Source organism: Pararge aegeria, chromosome 5 (genome assembly GCF_905163445.1).
Source record: "Pararge aegeria chromosome 5, ilParAegt1.1, whole genome shotgun sequence".
NCBI lineage: Eukaryota > Metazoa > Arthropoda > Insecta > Lepidoptera > Nymphalidae > Pararge > Pararge aegeria.
In genome coordinates this window covers 14,875,873-14,898,310 of record NC_053184.1, presented here as the reverse complement: position 1 = coordinate 14,898,310, position 22,438 = coordinate 14,875,873, and the positions used below count along the sequence as shown (strand labels likewise).

The following is a 22,438-nucleotide window of genomic DNA, read 5'->3' as shown; positions in this document are numbered from 1 at the left end:
GTTTGATCATCGATAGTTCACTCTATGTACAGTATGTGATCTAAGTTTTCCGGACTGAAGTAAGACACAAACTGTCGCATAATGTTCAAAGAAATTCAAAATTAATTTATTTAAATTTGGGTGATAATGGTGTCAACGCTGTTGTACACAAATCTAGCTTTACTAAAATCGACAAGTCTAAATATAGTAATTGTATACATTTTGTTAAATTTTTACTTTTAATTTGTTATGTTTATGTGGTGTACAATAAAAGTGTATTCATTCATTCATTCATAGTGCTATCATTTTCCACAAATAACAAAATGACAGGGATAGCATCACTTTTAGACTAGTCAATAATTAAGTTGCTGTTGTACACAAATCTAAGTAACCTTAATAGACAAGTCTAAAAAAAAATCTATCCCTTTTCCCAAAGAGCACAATGCCAGGGATGGCATACCTTTTAGACTAGTCATAATTTAAGTTGCTGTTGTATAGTATGGAAATCTATCTAAACTCAATTCACAAGTATGAAAATAGCTTTATCACTTTCCACAAAGAAACCAATGGCAGGTATGGCACAAGATACTTTTAGACCTATCAACTTAGTTTAGAGAATAGTGTACGGCAGAGTTCCATCATCACATAAAGCAATTTTATTTTAAATAAATGCCCTTAAAATAAGGATTATAATTGTTAAACTACACGTCAACAACATTAAAATAGTATTGCTTTAAGCGATGGTAGTACGCCCTCGGACCGGATAACTAAGGTTTTGCGATCTGTACATTATAGACTCTGCATTATACTTCTGTATTTTATATAGATACAATACCTGCGATTTAAGTAGGCCGGGCGGAAGTACCTCAAGACTGCAAACAGTTTTAGGAATTCAGAATTTGGCGACGTACCAGATGGTTTCCTGAATGCCGCCTTCAAATACCGACCGTAATGACAGCGATATGTTGGAAGTAAAAATGGTCGCTGAAGAGATGAATTTAACTAGCAGTATTACAAAAAATGGACCAAATGCAACTAACTGACGCACTTAGATTTATTAAATTCTTTATTGCACACACAAAAACAAAATACAACAAAAAAAACAATAGAGTAACTTAAAAAGCTAGTGAGCAAAGGCGGTCTTATTGCGAAAGCGATCTCTCCCAGACAACCAACTCCCAATAACTTAGACGGAAAAGTGTAAATTTTTGTTACGCAACACGAATGTCTCATTTATTATTTTTTAGTTACGTACCCGTTTCGCTTTATATAAGTACTTTCGTTGTATTTTTAAGCAGTCATGATTTTTTAACCTATTTTATTTCATTCTTATTATATTATACTTAACTTATTTTTGACCTAATTTAATGAAAAAGATGGAATTTTTTATTTTTTTTTTAAGTGTCCATCTTTTTCATTGATTATATCTTTCACTATGATTTGACTAATTTAATGAAAAAGATGGAATTTTTTATTTTTTTTAAGTGTCCATCTTTTTCATTGATTATATCTTTCACTATGATTTTAAATAGGTGCTCCTAATCGGCGGGACACCAAATTTTATTTAGAACTATCAGACCTAGCTACGTTTTGCGACGCTTCCCTCCTGCGACATTAGGGACAAGTGAAATAAATCTTGTTTCTTTAGACAACGTTTCGTTTGACGTTAATCGACGCTACATTACGGCCGCTATGTGGCGGCAACGCTTTACAAAAACATACTAGGCTGAGTGTTTTGTATAATATATCAATTGACTTTTAACATTGTTACAATCTATTTAATGTACATTCAACAATAACTTTCAACAGATCGGACAATTTTAAAGTCTATATTTATTTAGAATATTTTATATCAACGAAAGATACAGAACAAATCACACCGCGATCTTAGCTTTAGCTAGAATAGTCAGGTAGAGGTTTCCAGTTCAGTTCCCGCGTAGATTAGCTCAGTAGTTCGCGGTGTCTATTAAATTACGAAAGTAAGTCAATTAGCCTAGTTTGCGGTGTGGCCTGAACTTAAACTGTTTGTTCGTGAGTACTGAACGCGATGATATTTATATAATTCCAAAACCTTTTGAATAGCTAATTGCTTTCATGAGTCTGTCTTCGAGCTTCTCTTTATTTTCATATTCTGGTAGGAGTAACACGTTAAAGCATGTATGGGCGGTTGGTAAACGGGCGCAATCCGGTCCGTTTCTGGCTATAACTAGTTTTAAATGGCTTAAACCCCCTACTGGGACTCTATCAGATCCTGTGGTGAACTGTAGAAGTTTCCTTTTGTCCTCCAAAGATAAACTGTGGACGATGCTCCAGAAATCTTTTATAGTTTGTGATTCCGATGTGTATCCACCGTCGTATTCTGTTGACTTCTCTAGTTCGTTGAAGTCGAAATTCTAAAAAAAACAAATTTTTCTGTTTAGTTCATAATCAGGTTGGCAGGTTTCTAACCATAATTATCACATTGCTTGCTTTTTGAGGCAGAGGAGGCTTTTTGAGTGAGGAGAACGATTTCTTATTTCTCGAATTCTTTAGCAGAAATAGTTAAAATTTTAACCGCGCTAACCAGTAGATAGCCGAGGCAATCATCTATACAATAAGGGCTTTTATTTAATACCAAATCAAACTAATATTCACAAATAGTAATCTCATTTGGTTCTTGTAGTTTTGTCTGTCATATTAGTCATATTACAATGTGTTGAAATAACCTATAACTCTCAAGATACCGACATCTGGTTTCGTCACGATGTTTTCATTCAGCGTTAAAGTAAGTGTTGTCGATCGGACGGATCGGATCGAACTCGGTTCTGAAAATACGTCCAAGCCTCCAGGCTATCAACTCTTTACCTTAATCGGATAAAAAAAAATAGAACTACTAACCTTACTTCCACATACAAGCGTTTCAACTTCCTCTGGCCTGAATAAGGTTCCCAGCTGGCTCTCGTCTGTGACCATCACGAAGCCGCGTCTGAATGCCTTGAACTGCGTCTCCACAGATTTGTTTAGTAGGAAATCTGCATATAAATCTACGAATTCCTAAAAATACAAGACATTGACGGAATTAAAATAATTAATACAAGTAATTACTTTTGGAAATATCGCCAAATTCTTTAAGAGATCTATATATATTCCAATATTCCAATGCCAGACTGAACCGAATAAACCCAGAAATTTTATTGTTGTGAATATTTCTTGCTACTTTTGCACATTTCTTTCCTAAAAAGCTGTCTTTATTTCCGGCAAACTCCGGTCTTAATTACTAAACAACTATGAAAAAGAAACACTTTTTATAATTTATGAAAAAATGTCTCAACGATAATAATAAATCTGCCAAAATGAAGTTCACCAATAAAATAAATTTAAAGACTCACTCTTTTGTTTTCTTGCGTGACAAATACGTCGTCCCCATTTTCTTTTAGATCGTGAAATAAGTTGTTGCCGAAAACATCTGTGTAACATATCCTGAAAGTCTGGTAATATGTCTCTTCTAAGTCATTTTCTGTGTATTCTAGCATGTCTTTTAAACCGTTGTATAACGTCTGAAAGATAAAAGATTCCTAAAGATTTGGGCATGTTAGCTCAGATTCGAAGCTCATAAAAGAGCCAACCTTGCGCTTCGTCTCAGCACTCTATCTATGTACACGCATAGACTCAAATCACTCACGATTAGTACTCTATTGAACGATTATTTTTGTTACAAGGATTCATGGATTTGATTTTATCTGCACACATAAAGATGTGTAACAACAGCCAGAGTTGAGATTTAAAAAAAAAAAAAAAAAATAGCCCTTCCTCATATTCAACATTTTATAAACAATCGCAGTATTTAAAACCTACAACATCACATTATATTTCATATTAAAAAGTGGATAAATAATATGAACTGCACCCTAAAGGCAAGGCCAAATTACGGTTCACAGCCTGCGTACTTAGCAGCAAAGTTTGCGCCCAATCACAAAAAGCGAGCGTTTGAGTCGGAGTGCTTGATTGTTCGTTCACAAAATTCTGGTTTGACTTCTTGGTACTTTAGGGGTAAAGTGCTTACCGAATTCCAGTCCGCCAAGTCTTCAAAGGACCCTTTTTTGCCCATGAGTTTCCTATAAACGACCATGGGGAAGTTGACCGCCAGTATGATGTTGTTATAGATCGCGAGTCCTAAAACTATACCAATCAGTGTGAACTGAGCCTCTGTCTCGAAGGACGTGGGGTTAAACCTGAAATTGCAATGTTGACATTAATTGAAACGATCATGATTACTTATCTATAATTACTATTAATGCAACTTAAGAGTTTGTTTGCTTTTGTTGTTTGCATGATTGTCTCTGTAACTACATTCTGACGGTACTATGAGTCTGAAGGTTTTCTCGTGTAACATCATGCAATGACCGTCGAGCAATGGACGGGCGAAGCAACGCGTTAGGTAAGGTAAAGAATGAAAGTTATGGAAATGCTTCAGGATGCTCCTGAAACATTTTAGTTAAGTGAATTCATTCTCATAGCCACTATTCAGTATCAAAATATAGAAGTATTTGACGCTCAAAAATTGTTCTATAAAGATGATGGATAAAATGTTTTGTGTGCTTTGTGGTGGCGGAAGAAGTATTTTTGTGTTAATCGTCAGACCATGAATAAACTTCTTCTTGCCCTTATCTAACATGATGTGGAGTTGGCACATGTCTTCTTTAAACGTGAAGACAGGCTTTTGCTAAAGGTGCAGAACTCCTTTGGTGGGTTGAGTATACGCTTTTACAACAAGATTCCTAAGGTAATTCTTGACCTACCAATACATACATTTAAAAAATCTGTAAAAACACATCTAATACAGTGAGGTTACTATACATTTCATGAATTCCTTAATAACAAGGTAGATTGGAAGCAGCCAGCCTCACTCTCATCTCCCGCAAGATAGAAAAATGATTGTAAATGTTGATGTTGGAAAAGAGCAACTACTGAGTTTGTTACCGGCTCTTCTCGGTAGAATCTGCTTTCCGAACCGGTGGTAGAGTCACTACAAACAGACATACTTGACGTTTCAAAAGTGCTTATAAAGTAGGCCTACTTGATAAATGATTTTTCATTTGAATTTGGTTTTGGAATATTACTTACTACCACCGGTCCGAATTTAAGCCTGCTAGTGAATTAAATAATACTTTTCTATTAATTAAAACATCCATACCAGACTGTAACCTCGTCCTGCCTCTGTGTGAACATGCCGTAGTCGGGGTTGAATATCTGTTCTACCACAAGTTGGAAAAACTCCTTGCTCACTCCACCCTCGTCTATGCCCTGCTCTCCCTCGAACTCAACCACGAGCTGCTTCTTCAGATCCAGTGCGCGTTCCATTGCTATCATCTCTAACTGTAGACAAGATAAACTTAACTTAACTTCCTTTTTAAACTTTTCATATAGAGAAAGGATAAGGATAAGATTGTTAAATTTTGAGCATGCAATATTTTTTACACATAATATTTTCAATTTAGATAAATACGTTGTTTGTGGCGCGATGACGTCATTACACTGCTTTGCGTATAACACTGTTCGGCGCGTGTTGAGTTTTCCTACAAGAGCTCTTATCACATAATTTACAGCTCTCAAATGAGTACTACTAGTTCAATATAACTCTGGCGTTACAGTGTTTTAATACTAAAAAACGTCTTGCAAAACTTCAGTTTAAGTTACTAAGTAAAATGTAACTAAATTGCGTTGCGTAGAACGTTTGGCGCGTGTTGATCAGAATGCAATCAACTTCTATGAGCAGTTTCAGAAGGTCAACCTCACCTCAACTAGTGCGTCGTCGATGATGTGAGATCTCCTGACTTTCAGCCTTAGGAAGGGCATAGGCGGCGCCGCGCCTACTACCGCGTGTAGTAATGACACCCGCCTCTCCGAGTACATCCGAATACGGTTCTCGTAGTAAAGACCGAGGGATTTTGTCGCGGCCGTCAGTATGAACGGGTATTTGAGGAAAGAGAACTTGTTCCCTGAAAGAAAATCCAACGATTTTGTAATAAATAAAACCTCATCGTGTATGAATCGTAACATATTGCACTGATTACAAAAGGTTACGTTTTATTTCGGAAATGCATAGTGTGAGATTTTCTACTAAAGTTAAAGTAATCAATCGCCTAAAGGTAAAAACGATTTGTAAGAAATCTAAAAAGGTAAGGGAAACAGTACTATCACTAGATGGAGCTCTTAATATTAAATATAGTTTCAATACTGGTTAACAATATTGTCACTAGATGGCGTTCTTTGTATTCCGTATAAATCGTAATTAACTTTCACGTGATCGAATAAGTAAACGTAGAACCAAAATTTCACACTACGAATCTTGTTGTCCTTGAAAATATTCATTGTCTTCACAAAGTTAACATCAGGCTAATCTTAAACAACAGCCTTCAAAAAATTAAAAAGAGAAAAACCTACTCACCTATTTCATCGATTTCAGTTTTACAATTAGCTAAATCTATATCCATTTCTATAGTATCACTAAGGGGCTCGTTATAGAACTCTTCAAATGGCAAAAAAGGTTTCCTAGCGTCTAATACGTTTATATCTAATTCAATGGCTGAAAAAAAAAACAATATTAGTCATTTTATATAACACACATAACAGAATTTCTTAAAACGAATATCATTAACTAGCCACAGACTTTTTTTAATTTATAATACAATTGCATGTTTTTTTTTAATATTTTCAAACAACACTAATAAAAAGGAGTTTTATTTTTTGTTTAAACGCACTTAAATTTCCGAAATTAATGCTAAACTACTTATTACTAATAGAAGTAGTTTAGCATTAAACTTTTAGTGCTATTCTTGAGGAAAGTTGTAGGCTACATAACTTTTTCAATTTTGTCGTCTTAATAGTGAATGAAAGTCCGATAATGAATAAGATTTGTAAAAATTCGACTCCCCAAAGAGGTCACAGAGGGGATGAAAGTTTATTTGATACAACTGTCAGACTTAAAGCGAATGTTGCGTATTTCCTTCAACTGTAGGTATAAACTCTACTACCATAAGATTTAACAGTTAAACAAAATTACTGGTTTTGGAATATCTTAAATATTATATTTATGTATAACGTGCATTCCATTTATTTTAGAGCAAATTAATGGAAATTCATAGCGGTAAGAATATTATAAAATACTTTTCTCACCTAGTGGGTCCTCGTAGGGAGTATGCTTCAAGTTTTTCATGGATGAGAGCGGGTACAAGTGGTCTAGGGCGTCCCCTAAAGGGTCCAATTGACTAGCAATGACCACTGGCTCTTCCCGCATTGTATTTGACTCCATCACTCCGGCTAGCATATTCGCGTAGTATACTATCTATAAGAACAAACAGCACTCCATATAATATGAAATGATAATAGTTTATTTTATGTATATATTATATATCTATATATAGGTATATATGTTTATTTATATGCACCACCTACCTCTCTTTTTGAGCTGTGTTTAACGCCTTTGGCTGCCTGGAAGAGATCGCTATGTAGCGATAAGGCCGCCAAATTGTATACTTTTTATTAAAATTTATATGTTTATGTGGTATACAATAAAAGTGTATTCATTCATTTATTCATGATTCTTAAGCTATGTAAATAATTAATAACAGCCGTCACATTTTTCTCGCCAGCCCGAACTCGCAAGCACACACAACACACATTCACAAACACGCACGAACGCACCAAGGAGGCACGCACGCACGCACATACGACGCACGAACGCACCAAGGTGGCACGCACGCACGTAAATACGACGCACGAACGCACACTGGCACACAAAACAAAATCACACAATAAAAATTGCATCCCATTTTATAAGTTTGTTTATTTAGGCACTGATTGTTGGATTATATTATTTATATATATGACGGCCGAGTGGCGCAGTGGGCAGCGACCCTGCTTTCCGCGTCCAAGGCCGTGGGTTCGATTCCCACAACTGTTTTTCAGTGTCTGGGTGTTTATCTGTATATTATAAGTATTTATGTATATTATTCATAAAAATATTCAGTCATTCTAGTACCCATAACACAAGCTACGCTTACTTTGGGGCTAGATGGCGATGTGTGCATTGTCGTTATATATTTATTTATTATTTATTTTATATATATATATATATATATTTAGAAAATGCCTGCCTCTAAATTATCACTAAAGCACTTGTCAAGGTTTATTTATTTATTTATTAGTAATCCAACAGAGTTACAAATTATTTTGGTTTGTATTATTACTAAAATAAGGCCAAATCTAGCTTACAAATATAAACTGTGACAATAAAGCAATAGGTGGAAGTTCAAAATATATCAGTTACGATACGGGTGGTCTAAATAAAAGAATATATTTTTAAATAAATTATAAAATATTCTCACTTCAATGAAACGTAAAAAATGAGATTCAAAAGATAGTGAAGGGCAAAAGAGACATACCTTCATAGTTTTAGTCGCCATGGTGACAGTAGTGTCGTCTTGCACTTGAAAGTGTCTCACATAGTTTGTAGATATAACTCTGAGCGTGATGAGCTGTTGAAGGGTCTCCAGTATGTGACGCAGACTGTCTTTGCAATGTTGCGCCCAAACTCTGGCCAGTTTCGCTTGCGCTGCAATAAAAGTATCCGTTAATATCACACGAAACTATAATACACTTAAAACAGGTCATTTGAAAAGGGGCATCAGGAAAAAAAGTGCAGTTATTACTCTATTAAGAGAAATGAATAAAATTTCGGGTTACATTATATCAGTTTTTAAATCAAAGTAATCTAAACAAAATTATCAGCCATAACTAATTGTAACGACTTGACATTTACACATGTATGTACTTACGAATGTATGTGAATAATTGTTTTAATAATATTGTCCAAGACCTTAATCCTGGTCTCCGTTATCATACTAATCTGCAACCCATTAAATATAAAATGACTACAAACTGACTGACTCGAACTTTCAAAAGCGCTATAATGTAAGCCTACTTAAAATAAATGTTTTTATCTGGATATTATAAGTATTTATATATCATCATCATCATAATATCAACCTATTACAGGCCCACTACAGGGCAAGGATCTCCTCCCACAATGAGAAGGATTTAAGGCAGTAATCCACCACGCTGGCACAGTGCGGGTGGACTCCACACGCCTTTGAGAACATTGTAGAACTCTCAGGCATGCAATTATGTATATTATTCTTAAAAATATTCATCAGTCATCTTAGTACCCATAACACAAGCTACGCTTACTTTGGGCTAAATGGCGATTTGTGTCGTAGTATATTTATTTATTTAACTTAATGCCTTCTTGATTTTTTTTAATGTAAAATTTAAGGTAAAACACAATTGTTTCACGGAAACTTTGTACAGTTTTACCTCTGAAAGCAGTATATTAGTTAATGTAAGTGGCCCTGCCGTGCTAACAAGATGTATAACTAAATAAATAAATAAATGAGAAAGCTTTTAACTATTGTGAATACTGTGATACCCATTCGGCATGTACCCTTTGTAGCCCTTTTGCCAACTTATCTTATATAACCCGTTTATAACATTAGTAGGAAAGTGAGAGAGAGTGCTAGTAAGTCTTATTTATATTCAAAGAGAGAGAGAGAGAGGAGAACATCAATATAGTTTACCTTTGACAGTTAAATGTTCAGTGGCAATGCAAAGTAGAGGAAGGGCTGTCTCCAAGTATTCGCTGCAGCTAAGATCAGGAACTTCAAAGGCGATGACGAAGCAGTTGACAGCATCGTCCATGCTAATACTGTGCGGCATTTGTAGCTCAACCATCAAGTTTTCTGCGAGATTCGTGAGTGCAGTCACTAGCGCTGAGCTGTAGTAATCCGATGGCACCTAAAGAATTAATGAGTTATGAGAAAGAGCAGTGGGCAGTAATGTATGGTTTGGTTCAAAAGTCCACCACTAACGTGTCCTTTGTAAACTGATAGTGAACTAAATTCATAACAGCTTTTACAATTCGGCCTCTTAAAGAATAGGTACGTGAAGATGCGGCCAAAAATGAGCCTTGATCATCACTCACTTACAATCAGGTACAGATTACAGTCAAGAGGTGCTTTGTACAAATGTGTAATTGAAAACCGAAATAATACTTCAGAGGCGATAGAGGTACATTATTTACTGTTTCTGAGACTTATCTGTGAAACCTTAAACGCTAATAGTTTTTAAGTAAACCATTGCTATTGTTTTTACTGAAAAAAATCCGATACAGCCCTCTAACATCACATGCAAAAGTAAAATCAAGTGACTCCTCACATTTTATTAGGTACGCGTTGCGTAGCATAGGTACTATGCACGTGTCGGTCTTTTATCTTGAATAGGGTTGCCATAAGTAAACACTTTGAATGTTTTGAATTAGTTTGTATGGAAAAATAAATATGCTTCTTTTGATTATATAATTTTTACAGGGTGATTCCTTATGAAATATGCTTATGCACCCTTCGACAGTATTTCGTAATTCCGTTACACGTATATTTAAAAAAAAAAAAGTGCACACTAAGTATTCCTACGTGTTTGAGCATACTTGAAGAGATTGCGACTTTACCTTTGAATGATATATAATATTTTATTCTATATCGCTTTCTTTACTATGATCGCTTACAGTATACCTGACATTTATATTTTAAAAAAACATGTTTATATCAACAAACGCAAAAAGCATTTAGCAAATAATGTCATGTATAACAGGAAAATGTGTATTACTAGATTTTACAATAAAAAGTTCATAGCAGAAAACGGCAACAGATGAATTTACATCTTAAAACTTCCTCAGAAATATGATTTTTATTTGTATAAGTTCATCCTAATAGCAATATCGCATCGCTTTTTAGATATATTGTACCGCACATGGTTTTCGATAGGCTTTTCAACAATATGCATTTTGTTTCACTGAAAAAAATTTTTTTAAAGCGTCTTTCACTTTACTTGGGAGGAAATATCTGGATAAAAAGCCGCCGGCTCGGCAATTTTGACTTGTATTTAAAAATATATACATTATATATCAAAATACACAAAAACAACCTTTGCACACTTAGAGTCCAGTACAACGACACGCTCGGCATTTTGTTAAAGAAGGCGAGGTATTGTAGTGCGCCTGGGAAATCGCCCAAAGTTCTGACAACGTATTTTTTAAACATATGCAAAAAGTGCACCAGATTTCGAACCTAAAATAATATAAAATAGTTTTATTTTTAATTGTAATTTTAATTTTTTACTTTTTAGTTTAATATTAATTAATTTTTGTTTTATGTTACTTTCAAATCTGAGTTTATTTAATATTTATTTTTATTTTAGTCTCTTAATTTTTGAGATTATTTTATACATTGGTCCCCTACATGGAATAAAATGTTTTTTTTTTTTTTTATAATGTTGTCTTTTGATCCAGTGTATTTTAAATGTAACAATATGGGCGATATCTTCGTAAGGATATCATAATACTCACATTAGCAAGATACTGGAAGGCTCTCCGACACGAAGCTACATCTAGCCCGGGCCCTGCTACACTGTCCACATCTTTATCTGGGTCACTCGACGAGCACATTGCATTTGATTTTTTATCTAAAACGACAGGGTATCATAAGATGCTTATTATATGTATTAAAGAGTTTAATATTTTCATAGAAATTATAAAAAATTAAATGGATGTTGGTTTTTAATCTTGCTTACATTAGAATAATGTAAGCAAGATACTACTACTACTACTACACTAAAATGTTCTAGGTATTTTTGTTAAAAGTACCACTGACTTGTGTGAAATGAAACTATGAAGCATTGCCCAAAATATATAATAGGTAGGTAGCTTCTTAATTGTTTATAACCAATACGCGTTACAAGTTACAAAACAATTTTAGCACTCTGTTTGTGCTCTCACATAGAACTTTAGAAGAGGGAATTAGGGTAATGATCCACCTTGTTGCGCCAAAGCAGGTTGGCGGTCTTTAACAATTATTAACCCAGATAACTGGCACCAAAGGCTTAACGTGCAAGAGTTTAGACCGCCCATTACCTGCTGCTATTGCAATTTCTAGACAGAATAGCGCAATGCCTAACGACTGTTGGACAAACCCAGACTTTGAAGCAGTACCTCATGATACGTAAACTTCTTTACCAAAAAAGCAGTAAGTAGTTTCATACCTATTTTCTCTCCTCCATTCCCATTGTCACCTTCACGCAATTTCCTTTGAAAACATCTGGCTAATATTGCAGGCTGAGTGAAAGCTTCGCCTAGGGCTCTGGTGAGGACCTGTGGCTTTTTTGTTTCAAGACACTCATCGCACAGTTCATATATACGTTCTTCAGTTAACGGTGCACCATCTGTAAGTAATGATATGAGTAAATCGTCCAAAGCCTGAAGAAGCCATTTGGTTTTTAGCTTATATTCCACTGATAATTCACTGGAGAGATTCATTGTTGCACTTATGAGGTTTAAAGGATACTGGCCACTATTTTTAATATTAGTTCAATAATCATATGTTGGAACATAATTAACTAATGCATTATTAGATAATTATCATTATCTTGGGAAATCGTCAAAAAGCTAAATCCGTTATTATTATTTTACTTAAATGTAATAAGTTTCTTACTAATCACTTCTAAGGAAGTAAGGAAGTCTTCAAAATAGTGTGTGCAGTAATTTCCAAATTTTTTGAAGAACTCTGTGAAGTCAACTCGCGTTTCAAGGTATTCAAAGAGTAGTGTGCTAACTTTTTACCGCCCTGTAGTGAGCTTGCACATCGCTCAGAGACAAAAAGATTGAAGACTAATGTGTTTAGAAACTTATAGAAGTTCTGTTTACTGTTGACGATTAATATTTTTCAGTGATTTAAGTCAGTATAGTATTCCGAAAAGGACCTTTATAAATTCATTCCTTACATAGCACTAGGATAGTGCAGTTTTAGTTAGGTTTTGAATTGCAGGCCATCAAGATAGCTCTGCTCAGAGTGTCTCAACAATTGTTTGAATCAGACATCTGTTTATACTGGATAATTTAGAAACCACTGCGTATTTTTTTTTTGGTGGTTCGTTATCGGTAATACAACATATTTCCAGTAAATTTTTCATATTTTTTTATTTACCAAGCAAAAAATAAGCAAATCAAACCTACTCGTAACAAGTCTCTTCCTAAATAAACAATAGCCCACTAGCATCTTAGGTTGCATCATCACTTACCACAAGATGAGATTGCAGTCATGAACTAACTTGTAGTGGAATAAAATACATCATAATGTGTGGCATGCATAGGTAATGGGTTTTACAATTTTAATTGTTTAAGTTATTATTATGCTTTATTTTATGGACCTTTACCGATGCGACGATAGGAGCGAGTGCGAGAACGTTGATCGCAAGTTAACAGCCGAGAGCTACTGTAGGGTAAGGGTAGGGCCTATAATTATCTTTTACGGGGACTAATCTTTTGTATCGTTAATTTCAGTATCGTTAAGTAAAACATTAAAATAAAGAATATATGTTCATAAATTTGGTTCTTGTATGACATATTAAAATATCTCCACTGAAAAAAAAAAATATCCCCACTGAAAAAAAAAAATATCCTGTATATAAACCTGTGTTATCAATGAATCACAAACAGGTTAGGAGAGTTTTAGTTAAGTTTAGAATAAAATGACTAGTAGCCCATAATCTTACAGCAACCTAATGGAAAAATTGCGGGCTTTGGAGAGAGCTGTGCTCATAATGCCTGAATAATTGTGTAAATCAGACATGAGCTCATAGATGAACATGCTCATATACGAGTCAAAAAACTGTGGGCTAACTACCATCTTAAAGTAGAATTATTTTAAAAAGTTGGTTTATTTAAATACCATCTTATAACATACCTCCAAAAATAAAGGTAATTCTCAACAATACAAAAATACTATTGACTTAAGCAATGGTTGTCAGTCCAATATGGTGAACATATATCTCGGGGGACTATTGGATGTAAGGTTTACTATTTTAATGGATCAAAGCACTCATTGGACAAGAGCAGGCCTAAGGCAGTGGAGATAAAATCTCCTTGAAAGGGCCATCAGTTTATGTCCGATGGATTAAGATGATGATGGTTTAAATGGTATTTTCACCACATTGAATTATATAAAACTTACTATTATGTCTAACATTTTTGCAATCCTCTTGCTGACTAGAGTCTGGTTTAAATTTGTCCATGAAGCGTGATGTACTACATGAGGGGTAATCAATTCTATCCCCATCTTTAGTTACTATGTTTCTTGTTGTACCTGTTGCGCTGAAATGATTAATTAAAATAAGGGTTTTGCAATTGACAATTTGTCACTGCAGGCAAAGCTAGGGGCAATGATTTTTTTTTTGCTTTATGTATCAGGGATTGACGCCTCCCTGGCGCCACGGTGAGCGCTGTGAATGTAGTTAAGTGGGAAATCCCGGGTTCGCTGCCTGGCAGGGGCAATTTATATGAATTTTCGCTGGTCTGGTCTAGTGGGAGGCTTCGGCCGTGGCTAGTTACCACCCTACCGACAAAGACGTGCCGCTTAATGATTAAGCGTTCCGGTGCGATGTCGCCTAGAAACCGATAAGGGCTACCGTACAAGTTAGCCCGCTACAATCTTAGACTGCAACAGAACTTACCACTAGGTGAGACTTCAGTCAAGTGTTAACTTTTAGTGAAATAAAAAACAATGAGACAGATAACACAAAAATTACAAATAATCGTCATACTGAATGGTTTAGATAGTAATCCACCACACTGGAAAAGTGCAGATTGGCGATCTCCACATGCGCTGAACTATATTATGGAGAACCCACAGGCAGTGATATCTAATTACTTAAAACGCACATAACTTAGAAAAGTTAGAGGCTGGGGATTGAACCTGGATCACCCAAACGGGAAGCTGAAGCTATACCCACTGGGCCATCACCAATTACACCCACCGGGATATCACCCCTTACACTGACTGGGCTATCACCATTAGACTTAGCTTAATAATAAAGTAGCATTAGCATTATTATTCCACTCACCAAGGGGTGGTAGCACAGACGCTGTTGATCACTGCTTCTGTCCTGGGAACCTTGTTGGGCAGAGTGTCACACAGGCGTGCTTCTGTATAAAATAACTTGATTGCCTCTGCTGCCGCTTCATTTGGAGTAAGATTTCTTGCCTATTAACATAATGCTATATAGTAGTTTTGTTTGATTTTTACTACATTTAAATATCTTAAAAACACATTAAAGTTGCCTGTATTTTTGTTTGTCAAAAATAGAACAGCACACATAACATGTAAGAATCAAATACTAACAAGAAGAAGAAGAAGAAGAAGAAAAAGTCTTTATTGCACATACAAATATAAAATCAGGTTAACAAAAAAAATAAAAAATAAAAACTATACATATGCACAAAGGCGGTCTTATCGCTTGGAGCGATCTCCTCCAGACAACCTTTGGTTGAAGAAACATATGAGAGAAAACGGGATAGTGCAATAATTAAATTGTGCTAATTATAAACATTACATACTAATACTACATATATATAGTAAAACATATATTTATATATTTGTATATAAATATCAATATATATATATATATATCAATATATAAACTTAAATACATATTACTATTTAAACATACACATAAAATACATAGATATTTTGCTACATACTAGACAGGAAATAGTCTTTTAACCGTGATTTAAAGATGTTTAATGATTTGGACTGTCTTATGTCCCTTGGCAGCTCATTCCATAAATTAACCACCTTTACCGTAAAAGAATTGCCATACGCCAATGAACGACTAGCAGGAACGTGTAACAAGCTGTCGTTATTAGCTCGCAGATTTAAGTGAACATTGCTACCAAGAAAGGTGAATCGCTCTTTCAAATATGGTGGAGTTTGTGGATAATATAAAATGGAGTAAAGGAGAGAAAGAGCGTGTAAGTTTCTACGAGAACGAATTGGTAGCCACATCAATTGAGCACGATACTGAGACACATGATCAAATTTACGTATGCCGAAAATGAACCGTATACACAAGTTTTGCAGCCTCTCAAGTTTGTTTAGCATGGTCTCAGATAAATCCAAATAGCAGACATCTGCATAATCCAAAATAGGCAGTAATAATGTATTAGCTAAAAGAATTTTAGTTTTAATAGGTAAAAAGTTTTTCCACCGCCCCAAACACCGAACAGCACCAAAAATTTTGCGACTCATTTGAGAAACGTGTGGTACCCAAGACATAGTATTATCTATAATGAGTCCAAGATTCCTGACCGAAGTACTAATCGGAATAGCCGTACCATCAAAGAGAACTGGCGGTAAACTATTATACAATATGGAAGAAAGGAAATAACTACTGCCTATAATAGTTACTTGAGATTTATCTGCATTTACCCGAAGACCAAAGGATCGACACCAAGCCGTTATATTATTCAAATCAGTATTGAGAGATTCAATCGCATATGCAAGATCATCAATGGTCGCCGAAACATAAATCTGCAAGTCATCAGCGTATAAATGATAGGACGAAGATATAACAGAGGAAATCGAATTTATATAGATAGAAAAAAGAAGAGGAGAGAGAACACCGCCTTGAGGCACTCCAGAAGTAAGAGAAATGAAGGAAGATAATTTATGATCCAACCGTACACACTGTTGTCGATTACGTACATATCCCTGAAACCAGTTGACAACAAGTGGTGACAAATTTATCATCCTCAAGACAGCCAAAAGCAAGTCAAAATCGACAGTGTTAAATGCGTTACTAAAATCTAAGAGAGCTATAACTGTAAGGAGTTTATTGTCAACAGCGTACCGAATATCATCACATACCTTAATTAAGGTCGTAGCTGTGCTATGCCCACGCCGAAATCCTGACTGTAATGGGCTTAAGACCTCATACCTTGTTAAGTAGAGGCTAAGTTGTTGATGAACAACACGCTCAAGAACCTTAGACAAAAAGGGAAGAATGGAGATAGGTCGATAGTTTGAAGGAGTTAAAGGGTTGAGAACTTTAGGTATTGGTATGATATAAGCTTTACACCATGCACTGGGAAACGAAGCAGAAGTAAGAGAAAAGTTAAGTATATGACATAGTATTGGCAGAATGTAATCAAGTGCAGCAATTAACATTTTCCTACTTATGCCATCACAACCAATTGCATCCGATTTAATAGCAAAAATATGACTCTTTATCTCAGCTGCGGTAGCGGTGCAAAACTGGAATTCAGGGGCCCCATGTACAGGCAAAGATCTTAGATGGTTAAGTGTACTTTGCTTAATTAACGAATCAAATGAGAATGTAGTGGCAAAATGCTTATTAAGACCATCCAAATCAGTGGCATGCGAGACGTGTTGGCGTTGACGGCCAACACCAAGAGAGGCTAGAAATTGCCATGTTTTACCGGTGTTCTTTTGGTCCACAGAGGAGTGAATATATTTGCGCTGAGCATCTCGACAAAGTCTACTACATTGATTCCGAAGTTTTTTATACTTAATAAGGTTAGCGGCGGATGGGTTTAACTTATATTTACCCTTAGCTGCATTGCGTTTGGACATAAGTGCTTTGATATCATTAGTCAGCCATGGTGCAGGAAGATGCTTAATTTTAATAGGTCGTAGTGGAGCATGTATATCGTAAAGGCCGATCAAAATAGAGTTAAAAATATTAAGTTTGTCATCTATTGAATTAGCAGCAAAGACAGTCTCCCAATCAATGTCACTAAGATCTTCCATAAATTTATCATTGTCAAAGTTTCGAAAGCTGCGTCGCATAACTATAGTTGGCTTTGCTTTAGGAGGACGAATTTTAAAAGACAAGTAGACCAAGTCATGATAGGAGAAAGCCTCTGCAGGTAGCTGTCCATGACTGTCAACAAGATTCAGCGAAGATACCATCATCAGATCCAATTGAGAAGGCATACAGTTCGGAAAGAAATGAGTTGCATGCGTGGGTAGTAACATAAGATTGGAACTGTTAATAATATTCATTAAATTTTTAGAACGGTGGTCGTTTTTTATAAGGCACGTGTTAAAGTCACCCATAATAATGGTATGATCAACTGTGGATGAGTATTGTTCGAGTAAAGTTTCAAATGTTCCAAAATAATTAATATGAAGTGAAGGACAGTAAAAGACACCAAGAAGAAGTTTATTCTGACCACTCTGAACCTCAATAAATAAGTGTTCAGACGATTCAGAATACGTTGATGGAGACTTAGTTAAAATACGGAAGGGGATGTGACTCCGTAAATAAATTGCAACACCTCCGCCACCTTTACCCGTTCTGTCGTTTCTAATGAGATGGAAGCCAGGCAAACAGTAGGACGTGGAAGGGAGACAAGGTTTAAGAAACGTCTCCGACACAAGAATTGCATGAATGCTTTTTGTATCAAAAGAAGTCAGAAAATCGGAATAGTGCGAAGGAATGCTCTGTGCATTAATATGTACAACATTAAAATTTTTAGGATATGGTGAAAATGTACTATCAAGCGCAGAGTTAAGCGGTATAACTGTACTATGGAAGCTGTCATTGGACGAAGACGAGCCTGTACAATAAACATCTTCAATATCTGAATTAGTTTCGCTGCAATTGCTATTAAATGAAGTCATTATATAATAAGTAGCAATAATTAGCAATTAAATATATATATATAAATGTAAATAAATAAATATAGTCAATAAGTTACGATAAAATTATATTCACTATTATATTTAAACTATTTATCAATGTAGCAATATTCTTCTTCGTACCAGCAAGTCATGTAGAAAATCACTTCAAATGTACAATACATATCCAATAAATAAAAGGAAAACAGTTAAAAATTGTAAAAATAAAAATAATAATAAAAAAAAAAGAAAAACAAGTTAGACTTGTAAAACAACTCTAAAGAAAAATTAAAAAAAAAAAAAAAAAAAAACTCCCTTAAAATCATAACTCTAACATGAACGTTGAGATTTAGGTACCTAGGCAGCTAAATAAAGGTCCAGTATGAAATCCTGTAATCTGCGCAGGCCCAAACTAATAAACAAACAAACCAAAATGATAATTATTTACAAAATTTGATAAATAACAAATATCACAATTTTAAAAGCCAAACTCAGTACACAATATACATAACTAATAATTGTATACGTATAAATTATAAATATAATATAAAAAATAAAAAGTAGTAAAAAAAAAAAAAAAAACAAAATATTTGGGAATTTCTCAAAGAGGATATAAACATTAACAACTGGTAATATTGACTTCACGCTTACAAAGCTTGTCTATGGTCGAAAAATGACAAGTGACATTAATGATCTAATGACAACTACAATTGACAATTCGAAAAGTTAATAAATGTTTGTCTCTTTCAAGTAAATCACTTGTGGGTATTTTAGTTATTAGCATAGGATTACGTTTATCAATAACACCAAAGTAAAAATCTAAAAATCATCATCACACAAGTTTTAGCTAAACTATACCTACAACATATTAGGACAAAATTAAAAATTTAAAAGGGAATTGTACAGTAAAAGAATGTCCAGGCATTACTTCCTAACAGCTCTCCTAGCTTTCTCTGCCTGTGGCCTTGTGCTCCTCGGCGCAGGAACTGCAGAATTTGAGTGCACAACACTAGAGTGACCAGCCACAGCACTTGCTTGATCCGCAGTGGCAGAAGTGGTAGGCATCGAGACATTATCTAGTTTTGATATGATCACTTTGACATCTGCAACTGTGAAGACCCTATGACGTTTACCATCAGAACCAAGAACTATAATGGTTCCATCCCTTGTCCAACATTGAGAAACACCAAACTTTTGCCTTGCAGCCTGAAATGCATCGTGTCGCTCCTTTGTCAAGAACTCAGATATAGTGACCCCGGTGCCTTTTAACCGAGTTTTCAAGGACCAGACTTCATTTCTAACTGATAAGTCACTGAATTTTATCAATATGGCCCGAGCCTTGCCATCCTTAGGCTGACCCAAGCGCTTACAATAACTGAGCTTGGATACTGTGAGTTCTGGCAGGCCAAGATGACTGGACAATACTTTCATAACTGCAGAGGACACATTTTCTTTCTGCACCTCGGACACACCGTGAACCAACAGCATTTTCCTTCTACTCCGTGTCTCCATTATGTCATACTGTTTTGACAGTACCTGGACTTGTAGTTGCAGACTCTCAAGCGATGTCAGAACAAACACTCTAAATGCAGCAAACTGTGCAGCAACATTTGAAGATGGACTTGTGGCAGGAATTGATGTCTGAATTATTCGTTGAAAGTCAGCCATACGCGCATTAAAGTGTTCTGTTAGTGCAGAAATTGAGTGTTCAATAGAATGTAGATTATCCATGTTGTTGTTATAAATTAAAAGATTAAGTATTATGTATTTAATGGTTTGGATTACTTGCTGGTATGTAGAAGATTCACTATTAAAACATTTCACAGTTTAAAATGCATTTAATTATATTTTAAATATATTTAAACTCAAGAGCACTTCAAAAACACATGTGACGTTTTTAAGCACCTACCCGCGAAAAAAGGATTGTATTGGATACAAAAGTTAAGTAACATTACCAAAATATAAGCTATCATAGTTGTACAGGTTTTGTAAAACATACAAATATCTTTAAAGTATTGTTTTAAATTCATACAAGTCTTGATTTACCTTAAAACCAACTACAGTAGAACTCCAATTATCCGAATTAATGGGGACCGGGACCCATTCGGATAATCAAATATTCGGAAAATCGGATTTTAAAAAAAAAAATTGCTATTGGAGAGAATAAGAGCTACGTTTTGATATTGCACTATTTTTTTATTGAATTAAATGAAAGAAACATGAAATTTTCACATGTTTTAAATATAAATAAAATGTAATTATGTACATTGTACAAGTTTAGAAATAAAAATCATTGTTTTTTAAACATCTCCGTCAATGTAAGCTGTTTTGCGGATTCGGATAATCGGCGATTCGGATAGTCGGAGTTCGGATAATTGGAGTTCTACTGTATATAGCAAAAATATTAAAAAGGTTGAACAGGTAAAACAGGCTCTACTCTTAAATAAAACCTTTCAAGTAATGACTATGATAACACTGGGGTATTTTAACTATTTCATCAACTTTCAAGAAAGGCAGAGGTTTCCACTTGTAAATTGTTTCATTCATTACATAAATTTCCCTTTTTATTTTCTAGGTTTCCTACATGTATGCCATCTTACAATTATGTAATCACCTATAAATTAAATAACATTTAAATATGAATCAAGCAATTAAAAATACTATTAAGTATAGAAATTATTGGAAACTCAAAGTAAACACTGTATATTATTTTTAAACATGCAATGAAAAAGTCTTTCAAATGTAGAAAAATATGAATTTTCATATCAAACATAATTGTTTCCTATCCTGTCCTACATCTGTGCACCTGCACTACTTTGGTTGTTAGTCACGGTTATCACAGAAATCTCACAATAAAACAATATCCTACTCCTGCATTTGATGTATTAAATTGATTATCTCCAGGTTTTTTCCGGGTTTCCACAGCTATCTTCATTATATTATTTAAAAATGAATACTGTTCATTATTCTCACCAAAACTCAAGACCGACTGGACTAATTTGTCTAGTTTTTGTATTGAAATATTCATGGAAGTCCAGGGAGGGTTTAAAAGGTGAGAAAAGTACTGAAAACTACTATCTTTGTACAAGTCTTTGTCACCTAACTCATCTTAAAGAGCTGGACCATCTTTAATGAAATTTCGTGTATATATTTCAATGGGTTCCTGAATGGTTTAAATCCACAACTGTCTGCCTGGTTCGATAGTCTTAAATAAACATAATACCCTACCTCTCCACTAGATGCACAAAATCGATTGTCACAATTAGGGTTGCCACAGCCATCTAACAGCTGGTAAAAATATCGTTCAATCAATTGCTTTGCGGCGGCACGTTTCATGACGTCTTTAGATTTTCCTGTGCTTGTATCTGCACATAAAACTGGAACTGAGTGATCCTTTGGATTACTCGGGGTTGGTTGATTATTTGACGATGATGCTTCGCTCCCCCTGAAAAACCAAATAAACAATGAGCTAGTCTATATTTTTCCTAGTCATCATATTGTCAACAAAGATTGAAAATGGCAAGTAATGCATAACCTCCACAGAGCGTTTCAAATTATTTACGTCGCGTAACGCTGAATTTGAAAACATGATGCGTATTTCTCAGTTTTATCAACTGCGTTACAACGCGACACTATTTTAGGATAAAAAACGGCAGCCTCAATGACGACGAATTTACCTTGAAGCTTCGTCAGTTTCACTTTTTGAGTTCATAGAAGATTATCAATTCTGCTAACCATTTAATATATATAATTTAAGGGCACCAGTGGAACATAAGTATGGTTGCCCAACCTCTTAGGCAATGTTTTCAATAAACAAATTTAAACACAATAGATATCAATTATATTCTAATTCTCATTCTACGAATACGATCTGTCAACCACCATTTTGAAATTAT

At 34.9% G+C, this 22,438-nt stretch overlaps 2 protein-coding genes across 4 annotated transcripts; both read right to left on the bottom strand.

The window, feature by feature from the left end:
- Nucleotides 1-1,027: 1,027 nt before the first annotated feature.
- LOC120624142 (ubiquitin-protein ligase E3A) lies at nucleotides 1,028-22,426 on the bottom strand. 3 transcript variants are annotated; one of them, XM_039890506.1, is made up of 16 exons: nucleotides 22,220-22,426; nucleotides 21,771-21,987; nucleotides 14,965-15,104; nucleotides 14,076-14,215; nucleotides 12,109-12,288; nucleotides 11,417-11,532; nucleotides 9,594-9,810; nucleotides 8,403-8,572; nucleotides 7,135-7,303; nucleotides 6,407-6,544; nucleotides 5,755-5,957; nucleotides 5,153-5,334; nucleotides 4,022-4,190; nucleotides 3,348-3,515; nucleotides 2,857-3,012; nucleotides 1,028-2,372 (listed from the first exon to the last, which is right to left on the bottom strand). In XM_039890506.1, exons 1-16 carry the CDS (start codon nucleotides 22,252-22,254, stop codon nucleotides 2,034-2,036), a joined length of 2,739 nt encoding a protein of 912 aa, XP_039746440.1. In that variant the 5' UTR covers nucleotides 22,255-22,426; the 3' UTR covers nucleotides 1,028-2,033. The 3 variants fall into 3 exon arrangements, with proteins under 3 accessions (XP_039746440.1, XP_039746441.1, XP_039746442.1); XM_039890507.1 differs by having other exon boundaries at nucleotides 22,278-22,426; XM_039890508.1 differs by lacking the exon at nucleotides 22,220-22,426 and adding an exon at nucleotides 22,078-22,164.
- Nucleotides 19,302-20,273, bottom strand: LOC120624143. The gene has a single exon (XM_039890509.1). It carries the CDS (start codon nucleotides 20,271-20,273, stop codon nucleotides 19,467-19,469), a length of 807 nt encoding a protein of 268 aa, XP_039746443.1. The 3' UTR covers nucleotides 19,302-19,466.
- Nucleotides 22,427-22,438: the final 12 nt, after the last annotated feature.

Excerpts from the sequence above, each read along its gene's own strand:
- LOC120624143 (XM_039890509.1), bottom strand. The coding sequence starts at position 20,273 with ATGGATAATCTACATTCTATTGAACACTCAATTTCTGCACTAACAGAA.
- LOC120624142 (XM_039890506.1), bottom strand. The coding sequence starts at position 22,254 with ATGAACTCAAAAAGTGAAACTGACGAAGCTTCAAG. Across the intron at positions 14,216-14,964 it reads GTCTGTGCTACCACCCCTTG|CGCAACAGGTACAACAAGAA; the intron begins GTGAGTGGAATA and ends TAATCATTTCAG. Across the intron at positions 5,335-5,754 it reads TCGACGACGCACTAGTTGAG|TTAGAGATGATAGCAATGGA; the intron begins GTGAGGTTGACC and ends TCTTGTCTACAG.